Raw genomic sequence first — 12,442 nt, 5'->3', positions numbered from 1 at the left:
GAAACTTTTTTCTTTCATTTTTCTTTTCTGTGAATTCAGAGATGCCTGATTAGCAGAAGTTGTGATACCAATAGAAAGTCAAATTGCAGTCAATTTTAAAGAAAAGTATGTGTACATACCACATACTTTTGAGATACCTGAAATGTATGATGTATTGATTATCTTGTTTGCATACCACAGGGTTTCATTTGGTAGTGATTAATCACTATGTTAATTAATTACTTAATCATTATCATAGGCCCCAAGAAAACACACCAGGATATCAATATTCTTGTTCCAACTTGTATTTCTACTAGAAGTAGCTAGTAATGCTTGTAAATGACTGTGTCAAAAAATAACTTTCATTCACATAAAAGAACTATGCAGATGTTTACACTCCCCACAAAATCACCAGTCTGGCACAAAAAGTGGAATAGAAGTGTTTGCTTTAATATGGTGCTGACTATTAACCAACATGGAATATCCTCATTATCATTAAATAAGATCCCCTGCAGGTAAAATGGCCTCTGTTGAAAAGCATGTTCCGTAGTTTAATTCTAAACCTACACTTGAATTTAATTTCTTGTGAGAGGCCCTTTGAGATCAGACTGTAAATTCACATACAGGTCTTTACTGATATTTGAAAGAGAACTGGTTAATCTTTTTTGTTGTGAGACAATTTCTGGAGACAGTAAAGAAAGCAGTTGCTGTGCTCCTAATTTCATTAGGCTGACATTTCAAATTCTGCCAAATGCCTTGGTTAAAAAGTGTTTTATTGCATTAATTAAATTGCTTGTTGGAGATGCCACATTGTTGGATACCACTTTAGGTAACAACAAATAAATAATGAAGTGAAAGAAGGAAAGCAATGGAGGAGGGGAAATTTCCTGAAAAGGAAGGAGGAAGAAACACTGTTTATACCCTGTTGGGAAAGAAATTGGGGTGGTTTTTTTTTTTTTAAAGATCTGCCTGCCATCCAGTTCCAAATGAGCTAAAGATTTTTCTGCTGTTCAATCAATGTGAAATTAAAGGTAAAACAGCAGTAAATAGAATAAAAGAAGCTGAGTTTTTAGGTTCTCAGTGGTTAAGAGAACAAATTGATGGCCTAAGTTGTAGGCTGGGACTTCCATCATTCTGCATTAGTATTAGGGTTTTCTAGGTAGCCCATTTACCAGTCAGACAGTGCTAAATTAAAACATCTCCTCTTCCCTAGGAGCATTAAAAATGAGGAATTGAAATATGCAAAAGCAGCATGTGTGCTTGCTCTTTCTCTGTAACCCCCTGAAAGAATATAGATTGATTCATTGTAATTTCTGCTTTACTGGAAAAGAGAGTGCTCCAACCAGCTTCATTTTGTTGTGAGTCCTTAAACAGGGGACACAGGTCTCAAACTACAATTTCCTCAAAATTCTGTGTTAGGGAAGGCTTTAAGTAGCTACGTCTTGATTACTATAGGGTAAAATTGATTTAGAAAGAATGCTTTTGCAGGGCAGAACTAATTTTACCTGGAGTGCAGAGGTTACCACTCCTGTACTTTTGCAGAGGGAGAAATAATCCTCAGGCACAATGGGAAGGAAGCAGAGCTTCAGCATCTTAGCCTGAAGTGTGACCAAGAGAAATAAAGCACAATGAAAGCACTAAGTGCAATCGAAGGCCCATGGTCTTGAGCACAGTTGAAATAGCCAGGCTGCTCTCTCAGAACTACAGCTTACCTCATTTGATACATGCTCCAGCCAATCCATTTGCATCCTCTTTCTGCTTTGTAGCTTTTGTAGTGTCACAATCTCAACATTAGAGCAGCTGCTAGTTCCTCACGCTTTGGCTTTTTCTTATAATTAAGGCTTTTTTGTGGTTATTGCTGTGAAACCTTTGTGGTGTTACAGACTAAGTACTACAGCAAAGAGCTGGATTTGGAATGGAGTTTGAGCCAAGGTGGTTTCCTGCAGCAGAGCTCAGCACTAAGTGTTGATGACAGCAATGCACATCTGTAAAGGACACTGTCCCAAGATAAGCCACATATTTGTTTCTGGTCAGCAGTGGGATAATATTGTCTTCTAGAAAGCAGCCCATTATATTGGCCTAATTGCAGTCTGATGGTAAATCAGTCTGAGCTCTTTTATAGGCTTCTTTAATATTATGCCACTTGTAAAGCTGAAAGAAATTGCTGCCTTTTAGTGGTCACTTATAAAGAAAACTACACCCCAGTAATGAATGTATTATGAAAGCAGTTTATGCATATTAATACCAGACTCTGACCTGAAGTATGGAAATACTGATCCATATCTTTAGTTTTGCCTTGTAAAATGATTCTGGGTAGAATCAGGCTCAAGTGAAGAACTGACTTGTGATCTATACATGATGCACTAGATAATTTTGCATGATAAGACTGTGCATTTTTTAAAAAATGTAGTCATGTCCCGAGTTTCCTGTCTAAGCACATGAAAGGAGGAATGGCAAGTCTGCTTTCCTCACTTCATCTAGGAGCATGTTGAATGGGAATGCATGAACTAACTACACCTTTCACTGCAGTGTTACTAAAAGGCAAAGTCCAGCACTGTAACTTCTGAAGCAGAAATTATTTGCATCCAGTTCGAAGAATATCTGATACTTGTTTTCCTAAATATGCCTTCCAGGGTTTCACCAGGCTGTTCATGTTCACAAGGAGTTTGCCAGTCCTAGAATCCTCCTGGCCTGCTATAAGATAGTCAGTACCTAAAGGGAAGGGAAGGAAAAAAAGAAAAAGGGAAAACCCTTAGTTAACAAATAGAATAAGAAAGAACCAAATGCAGAATTTCTCTGTTTCATATGGATCTGGCATACAGCACCTTTGCCAGTTTCATCCAGCTTATGCATGTGCCATTTTATGTATATACATCCATGTGCATACTGTCACTGCTGGCTCCTGGGCACACAGCTTCTCTGGTGTCAGGACTGTGCTCAGGAATCACAACTACAAATTGATTTTGTTCCAGTGAGGTTCTGCACACAGATCTGCTGGGATGTGGCAGCTGCTGCTTATGCCTTTGCCCCCCTCCTGCCATTACCACCCTCCTTGAGAACTGTGAGCTGGAAAGCAAACGTACTTTGGTGGGGAAGAATCAAAGGATGCTGTCCCAGAAAGGCTGATCATGGCTGATGTTCATAAGCACTGTCTACATGGGAAGCAAAACCCCTGGTGAGTATTTTGTCCTTACCAGGATTGAGAATGGGACATGTACAGCCCCTGTTGGTCCAGGATTCTGGGTAAATGCTTCTATTGCTCCGAGCAATTTTCACTTTGCCTGATTTCAGGACCTTCTTCACTTTCACAACAACTTCTGCATGGGTCCCTTTGTCATGAGCAGATAGGATTCTTGCTTTTATTACTGCCAGAAAACATATCCAGATAGAGACCAACAATGAATTTCTAAATGAATTTTGGTTTATGCTGTGAAAATGTAGAATTTTAACACCTTGAAAGAAGACACCAAAAAAACCCAAAGTGCAGTTGTACATGAAGTGCAGTGCTTGTCCACTTCACTGATGGATCTTTTAAATAAGTCTGGAGAAGAAAAATTGGATTTTTCTTTTGAAGTAGTTAATTCATGCTTTCACCATGTTTTGGCAACTATTTTTTAACGGGCTGATGTCAAACACTTGGAAATTCTAGGAAAGCACTTGTATGCATACATAAGGAAGGGTGAAAAACCCTGGTCAGCAGCTACCTGTCTGATTTCAAGTGCACTGATTCTATACTTTATATTTCCAGTTTGAAAACTTTAGTGTTTAGCTTTAACTCTGGCCTCTCAAAAATTCTGTCCTGTGAGAAGGAACTGTCTACAGGAAAGAAGTCAGGAAGTTTCCCAGCAGGCGTGTCACATGACTAAAATTCCATGATTGCACAAAAAACCAGAAGAAGTATTTTTGTTTTGTCGTCCAACATCTGGTTGCCATGATAAATTTCTATTCCTTTTAATTTAGTAGGATCCCATAACTTTTTGGCATGGCAGGTTCATGTAGATCAGCCCCTCAAGCAGGCTTTGTTGTGTCCTGGCACAAGCACATCAAACCTCTGGATCCCAGAGCTTTTCCTTTCTCGTTTCGTGTGATGGCATGAACCTGGTATTCATAAACAACAGTATTAAATGCATTCTTGGTAAATGACCTTGGCTATTTGAACCTGTATAATGACTGCAAAAGCAATGGTATTTTAGATGTGAGGTTGTTTTACCATTTTTCTTGATGTAAAGGCCAATTATTCCACTGAGTATTATTCTAGCATCCCTCCTGCTGTAAAGAGGAAAATGAACTGGGTGGGAAGGAGACACCACAGAGCCTTGCATGAAAAATGCTTTTAAGTTCTGATCAGAAGTTGGACATGTCACTAGACAAAAAAGGCAGAAGAAATCCTACCTCTCAGGACTTTACCAATCCTGTCATTTTTCATAACTATCAGCTAACAACATGCATAGAGGGAACATTGTGAAATTATCATACCTTGGGAGCATGTTACCCACTTACCATAGGCATATTTCATTTGGCAGAAGTCACTGACACTTCCAAGCACCTTTTCTTTGCACACACACTTTTCTAGCAGGGAAACCACAGAACACAGAAGGTTGGAGAAGAGCCAGGACATGAGAGAGAAAAGAAGAGCAAATGATCATCGGTTATAAGGTTAGATATCTATAGCTCCCATAATCTGTATGGACCTTAAGAATAAGTTTGAGAGTGAGCTCAGTTATTTGCAAATGTGTTTCTTCTTATATGATAAAATAATTACTCTGAAATCTGATCAGCACTGTCAAGTAAAATGCAGCCCACATGAGGTCTATTGTACAGTTAATAAACTGATCCTAATGAAGAGATTTGTAAGAATCAGATCCAGCTGGAAATCGTGTAAGTAATGAGACCTTTGTTTGATCCCATAACCTAAGAAATGCTGATCCTTCCTGGTGTTAAGGCAATATCCGTCTCAGAAAAGTCAAGCTATGCAGTAAATGGCACTGTTCCTTCTGCCAGGTCACTGGTGATGGTAAGTGCTGATCTTTACAGGGCAGGCAAGACTGAGAACTATTTAAATACTACAGACAAGCTGGAGATGAATGGGGCAGACCCAGTCAGGGTGGTGGGTTGAAAGAAGTGGCAATTAAACGTTCCCAGACTCTGGGCTGTACCTGGGTGCCTCAGTGCAGAAAATCCCTGCTCGTGGTCATTCCATTTCCACTCCTCTTCACTCTCGTTGGTCGGCGTTTGGACGAGGTCGGGGATTCGTCCCCCGATGGGGATGTTAAAGAAGGGCTCGCTGTCACAGTTGGGGGACACATAAACCACAGCACTTGGTTAGGGCATGACAGGGCTGGGAAGCAGCTGGCTTTGGCTGTACCCAGACTGATGAGCTTGCTTTCTTCACACTGGGAGTGCAAATATGAGCAAGACTTCATGCCAGATAGAGAGATCTATCTCTAGATCTGGTCTAGGTTTTTATTTAGGCCTCCCACTGCTGACTTAGCATTTTTTAAAGTACCTAAAAATTGAGCCTTTTTTGCTTACATTTGTTTCTTTTTAGGGAATTATGTAACTTAGTGACCACTTTGTTGATGTCACTGGCACCTGAGGACAGCTGCAGGACTTGTAGAACTGCAATTGCTCAGCAAATCACAGGATTTCTGCACTGATTACCTGTCTGGGGTACAGATGCCTGGCCCTCTAGAAACAAGAGGGAGACTATTGTTCATTTTGCCTGTGGAACAGATAAGAAGCAGGTTCTTCAGACTCTTCCATCTATTTCCAAAGCAAAGGTGTGTTTAAAGACCCTGCACATATTTCCATGGGGTTGTGGAAATGCCTATTATTACTGCAAAGAGTCATCTGTTCAATATTGCCTTGGACAGTGCAGTGGACTTAAAGGTGTACCTGTAACCTAAGAAACCTTTTATGATTTACAGCCACCTTTTCAAATGATTCTGCACCCTCCAATTATTGTTCTTGCTGCAGTATTTGCTAGTCTTTGTTTCATTTCACAGAGTCCCATCTCAAAGGGAACCCAAAGCAGGGCTTCCTTACCCATTGAAACAGGTCCCAGTGTGCTGGTCGCAGTCTCTGGCGCAGTCACAGGGGCGGCAGCCGTTCTCTCCGAAGCCCCAGTAGCCCACGAGGCACCTGTCGCAGCTGGGACCCGCCACTCCTGGTTTGCAGTAGCAGAATCCTGTCCGGGGGTGGCATCTCCAGCTGCTGCTGAATGTGGTGTTGACTGCACCCATGGGCTGGCAGGCACAGGCTGTGGAGACATGGCAAAGCACAATTCAAATTCTGTGCTGTGGGCTCAGCTGGTTAAGTGACATTTTTGCAAGGCTGATAAACTTGTACCCTCTTCCTCATGCTCTGTAGTTTTAAGTCAGAACTAGTAAACATTGGATTTCAGCCTACATTTACAATTTTTTTTTCTTTTTGTTAGACAAAGCAAAACAAGTACGACTGGGAGCATTTGTGCATGAAAGTCAGTTCTTCCCTACTACACAAATAGTGACCATACAGGGTTTTGAAGTGATACCAGGAAGCCTCCTCTGTGTGTTTATTTTTAAAGGGGCTTGAAGGTGATTCACTTCAAAAGTGTTTTGCAGAAAGTTTCACTAGCAAGGACAAGGTAAAGAATTACAGCTATTGCCTACATCGCCTTTCCTGTAAACACAGAGATCACAAAGCTACTGTTTCCTCTGGGGTAGATGCAATTTATACAGGTGGTTCAGATGACCTGAAATATATTTTCAATTTCTGCCTCCAAAGAGTGCACAAATTTCCTTCAGTTCCTTTCTAAAGCCCTAAACACCTCACCATGCAGTACTGTATGCGTGTAAAGAAGCTGATGAATTTTTTTTTTTACAAACACATGAGCAGATATTTTACAAGGAAGGCAAACAGGATGGGAGAAGACCCTAAAATCAAGTAGATGTATTCTACGTGTAGCTGAAGGTGAGCAAATAGGAGGAAAAGCCTCCAAATCTTTCTAATGCTGTTGCCAGTTTGACACCAGCCTGGCAACTCAAGGCAATTTGGCAGGAAAACAGATAGTTAAAACTCCTGTGAGCAACTCTTCCTGCACAGACAATAAATTGTCATAATCCCACACCACTGGTACACTCCTAATATGACAGCATCAGGGAGGGATACACAGAGAGGTGCAAACCAGCACAGTTGACTCCTCTCCATCAGGGCAGAACCTGGCTGAGATGGTCAAACCTCATGCCAACAGCTCTACAGAAGTAAAGTACAAGCAGTAAACAAACCCCCTCATTTCTGATGTTCAGACAAGTTTGATCAAAATGAGAACTGAGCCGACCTCCAGGCCTTCATATTTCATCTCTTTTTTGTATTAAGAAAGCAGCATGCCCTGACTTTTACTTGTAACAGACTGAAAAGGTTATGCATCTCTACTTCATCCATCTGGAAGAGGGCAGAAATAAAAATCTTGTGGCTAAGGCCTGCTTTAACAGAGACTTTCAATTAAATGTTGGACACCCAAGGTGTTTAGATAGCTTGGATCAGAGGCTAGCCTTTTTGGATGCTCATTTGAACCAAACACGATCTCCAAAGCTTTTGAAGTTTGCCCATCATTGTTTCTGATCAAACTACTTTTCTTCATGAACTCACAGATAAGAGGCCAAATGAATACTCTGATCCAAGGGGAAAGGGGCAAATATATGACTTTAAAGTGTAGCAGGGACAGATTCACTTTCACCTGCAACCTCATATTTGAAACTCAGGAAAAGAAAATATCTTTTGAAAATAGTACAAGAAGAAGGGTGAGCAATTTTGTTTAAAGGGCATTTCTCTTATGATCTGCTTACCATATAGTTATTTTTTTATTCCCATGCCCTGTGTTCTTTATGCCAATAATTTTAATAATATTATTATACTTCTGTGGATGGATCTTGGCCCGTTCAGGGACACTAGCACAACAGCCTAGGGACAGAAAAGCCATGTGCTGTCATGGGCAATGTGCTCGGCACAACGGGCGGGCTGGCAGAGGGCAGCAGCCTCTCCTGTTTGCCACAAAGCAGCCTCAACTTCGGGAGCAAACCCAGGGCTGGTGCTGTCAGTTCTAGACAGCAGGTATAACACTGAAGTGCTCATTAGCCCTGACAGGTTCAAAGGCAAGGTCTAATTTCTTGCTGCTAAACTTGATTTCGCCACCCACCCCATTTTTGCAGGGCTGACTGTATCACCCTGAAAAAGAGGCTCTTAGTTTGTCAGTCACTGAAAAAAATGGATGTCACAGATTTGGGGATAAGGAGGGGGAATACCCTTCCTTTACTGCAGACAGGTCTGAGACACAAGGAGTAAGAGTTTGCCAGCATTGGGGTTTACTTGAATCCAGGTTTGTTTTCACTGTAATATTACTGTATGTAGGATCTACCTGTGGAGTTTTTGTTTAAAATGCCTTAGATTTCTGCAACCTCTGGGTCTCTCTTTATCCCCCTTATTTCCAGTTTTCAGGTTTCATCAGTTAAAGTCATTTAACAGATGGGTAAATCACAAGACTACCTATCCCCAACTGAGACTGGAACCTGATTCAGGAAGATGAGAGCTTCTCCCACCCTATCCCTAAGGGAAAATATTACAGCACAGTGACTGACAGCACTGGTGAAAGCTGATTAGGAAGCAGAAAAAAGAAGTGCCCTTTTTTTTTTTTTTTTTTTTTGAGGCTACAGTTCAGTAAAAATAATGTTCCCAGATGAACTGTGGGACATATTCTCCAGTTAGAAACTTGGACAGCTTCTGGTGGATCAGAAAGCAAGCTGAATCAATACATGTACAACACTTTCAGATGAGTTATACAAGTGGCTTGCAAACGCTTTACTCAGTCTGTGTTTATTTAGCATTTCAGCTTGGGTGGGTACATTGTCTGGCTTCCAGAGTATTATGGCCAAAATCCCAGTTGTGCATCTAAGGTAACTGCTAAAATAAGAGCCCACATGTCACATGCTGAAGGGGCAGCTGTGGATGACTGGGTTTTTATCTGTTTAACAGTACCATGGATTTGCAAATAAACCTCACAATTAACGAAACATAAAAGCAAGTTTCCAAAACCTCACCCTTTAACATTTTCCAATATTTGACAACCCTTTCCCAGTGATTTTTGCTTCTTTTCTCTTGGCAAACCCTCATTTTCTCTCCATCCACCTCCCTGTCTAACAAAACAGCAGCCAATGTGACAATGGCCTTGTTTGTCAAAGGCGTCATCAATTATGTTAGGGACGGTGTGCAGACAGTCCTGGCTCAGAGCTGGGCAGTTTATTTGGGTTCTCCCTTTGACAGCAGTGTAGTGAAAAACAGCATTTTACTTTAGAGTTGGCTATGGGTCACAGAGTATAACGAAGCATCCTCTTGCCTTTTAGTCTCACTCCCATACTAAGTTTGTTTTGTCAGACACTACTGTAAAAGGGAGGAGACAAGAAATAATGAAAAATGAATAATTCATACTGCAATCTCCACTCAAGTCCGTAATAAATCTGTCTGCCCTCAGCACAGCTGTCTCCCCCATGTAATTAGGCACAGATGTAAAATATAATACTGGTTGTAACAATATGGTCCCAACTTACAGGAAAATACCAAATGCTCCAAGTCAATGGCCTTTGAGGTATATTGCCTTGAACTTTTGTCTAATAATACTGCATAAGAGATAGCTGTGAGCAGACTGGCTATTTGATAAAAAAGCACAGGCAAAATGAAAACTCGAAGTCTTTTGAGTCTGAAATATATACATGTGCATCTTGGGAGTATATGATCAATCCAGTGTGATTTTTAAAGCATGTCAGGTGTGGGGATTGACGCTACCAATGATGTTTCTTAAATGAAGGAAATAAGATAGACAGCTCTGTGTGTGGTCAGGGCTGATTAAGACAGACTTTGAACCAAGATGTGATGGGGCCTTTGTGATATTAGAATTAAAAGTTCACTCCCTCTGCTCAGAAGTAAAAGGATGAGAAGCAGAGCCTTTCAGACCATGTGTGTGTGTGCATGTGCATCTGGGCACATTTTAATTTTCTAGCCTCGTTCTTTGAGTAAAAAAGCTTGTTTTCCTGGAGACCCTTTTTAATGGGTCTACATGCCTGCATTATTTTTAAGCTAAGCAAAGGGTGAGTACAAAAGATGGTGCCATTTCAGAAGGATCCCTTAAGCCTTGGAATAAGCCACAGGAAAGAGCCAAGGATACAGCAGCTTTTCTAACCATTGGTTAGGAAACAATTAGGCTTTTGAGTCAAAGCTCCCATACAAGTCTATATCCAAACTACTTAATCCTGTGTTGTCACCCCCAATAACAGGCAGGTGTGTGCCTTGCTCTGGGACTCTTTTATGCCTTTTTTTCCTTTTTAATATAGATCTAAGCAGTGTCAAAACAAGGCTCCGTCCATGACCCGGCTCTCATTCATCCCAGCTGGTAGGAACAGGAAAAGCAAAGGGATCAGAGGCAGGCTACCTCTGCAGACAAAAAGGAATAGCAGATTCACACTTACATATCAGATTTCAGCAGGTTTTTTTTTCCGAGGGAATGTCTTTGCAGTCTCGCATTGGAGGGTCAGCTAAGGGTGGTTTAGATAGTGCCAGGAGATCCAATTGTTATACAACTTTTTTTTTCAGAGCAGATTAAGAGAGAATGCTATTCATTATTATGACTAATGCTTAAAGACTGTTTCTGGGCCTGAGCAGTGTCCTGTTAGCTTTCTGGGAGCCTGAGGGGGATGTCACAGCTGAACCTAGACTTTGCTCTGGATGGCAGAGCACTCTTCAAGCGTGCTTTCTCAAAGGGATTAGCACAGCATTTCATTCAGCTTTTCCATCAGACTTCCTTTCCCAGCTCAGTGTCTACTGTACACAAGGGTCAAGTTTTCATCTCCCATTGAAGGGTTTTTTTCCCTCTGAGTTCAAAATGGGAAGATGGGCACTAGGTTGCTCTCACCAAAAACATCCATTCAGTCTGCTGTTTGCAGTTTATTACTGCTTTTCAACACTTTTCAACACTTGCTCAGTGGGTGGGTTTTTCATTTACTGTTGTTAGTCTGGCACTGTTTGCATGAATTTCTCAAAGTGAGATGATGCCTTGGAATTGGTACACTTAAATCCTAAAAAACATGCTAATCCAGAAGTGGCAGCTCTTCAATTTATAATCACCAGGCTGAGGTATGACAAAAATGTATCTGGTGGCCTAATTGTCTAACATACAAGCAATGCTCAAAATAGAAACTTTTTTTACTGAGTAACCAGAGCTGGTTTTAGGATCACACAACCTGAACAACTTAGACCACACCAGATGAGGTTTACTAGCAATGCAGGTTTTCAACCTAAAGGATAGAGGAGAGGGACAATATCCTGCACATACTGCAGGAGGCTTTTCAGTTTACTGTCAGCTGATGATGGTCCTGGAGGAGAAAGCTACCCTCTCTCTCAAAGTGAGTCTGCTCTAACCAAAGCCTGTCTCCATTTGTGTTTCTGGTTTTGCTGTCTCTGATAATAACCAAAGTAGTGAAGTGTTCCCTGAAAATTCTCTGCAGAGGTGCAGTGTAGCATGAAGTACACACTTACACGCAGCCTGCAATCCACGTGGGGAAGTGTTTGGGGATCAGGCCTTCCATCATACAAAGCACCATCTATTAAAGCAATTTGCCAAATCTTTTTGAGGGAATTCTCTTCTTTGCCTTAAATAAAAGGGAAGAGGCACAGATTAATCACCTCCCTCCCAGTTTTCTCTGAGCTCTATAGTTATACCCAGAGTACCTTCTATTCCCAGAGAGGTACAAGCATCATGCACACAACTGCTATAAAAGCTAAGTGGGCTGCAATGCCTTTCCTTATATCTTGATATGGCAAGCATTCCTAATGCCTTTACATCCTTGGGAAAGGTCCCATTGACTTGAGTCACTCACAGATAGGGTTGTGCTTACCTTTACTGCTGAATCAAGCCCATTAGATTCACCTCAGCTAAGAGAAACTCTGGTGCAGGCTAGTGATCCAGAGTACCTCTTAGGGAAATAGATATGCTTTAGAGGGCAATTCAGTCCATCTGTTTCAGGCATCTACCTTAGACTGCAATAAATAATTCCCCAGAGGTCCCACTGTTTCTCCCCTGACAGAAAAAGGAGCCTAGAAAATACATATAACTTTCAGTGACTAAAGCAGGATGGCAGCTCTCTAGGCCTGAGCATGCAACTCAGAGTGGAAACAATTGCATTTGGGGGCCTTCTGCTGGCAGCAGCACCTTCCCAGGTGAAAAGGACATTGTTATGCTTGACTGGCACAACAGGAATAAAGCTCTTTCAGCAAGGTAAATTTCTGAACAGTTTTTCTTTTGCTATGCAGAGTATTGGCAGGGGTTGCTGAGACACCTGTAACCAGACCAGACAAGAGAGGCAGAGGTAGAGTCAAGGTCTGATTTCATCTAGGCAAACTGTTCTAGGGTTTCCACACAGATAGGCTGTATTTTCAA

General features: G+C 41.4%; 1 protein-coding gene across 1 annotated transcript in view; it reads right to left on the bottom strand.

Moving 5' to 3' along the window:
* Positions 1–268: 268 nt before the first annotated feature.
* LOC104683304 (netrin-4-like) overlaps positions 269–12,442 on the bottom strand; it is a 46,464-nt gene continuing 34,290 nt past the window's right edge. The window contains exons 7-11 of the mRNA XM_039559143.1: positions 6,025–6,238; positions 5,136–5,263; positions 4,480–4,548; positions 3,174–3,344; positions 269–2,691 (exon numbers count right to left, since the gene is read on the bottom strand). Of these exons, the coding sequence (XP_039415077.1) occupies positions 2,555–2,691; positions 3,174–3,344; positions 4,480–4,548; positions 5,136–5,263; positions 6,025–6,238 (719 nt within the window). The 3' untranslated portion in view covers positions 269–2,554. The remainder of the gene's footprint in view (positions 2,692–3,173; positions 3,345–4,479; positions 4,549–5,135; positions 5,264–6,024; positions 6,239–12,442) is intronic.

This window comes from Corvus cornix, chromosome 12 (assembly GCF_000738735.6).
Source record: "Corvus cornix cornix isolate S_Up_H32 chromosome 12, ASM73873v5, whole genome shotgun sequence".
NCBI classification, from domain to species: domain Eukaryota; kingdom Metazoa; phylum Chordata; class Aves; order Passeriformes; family Corvidae; genus Corvus; species Corvus cornix.
This window is presented reverse-complemented; position numbering and strand designations above follow the sequence as displayed.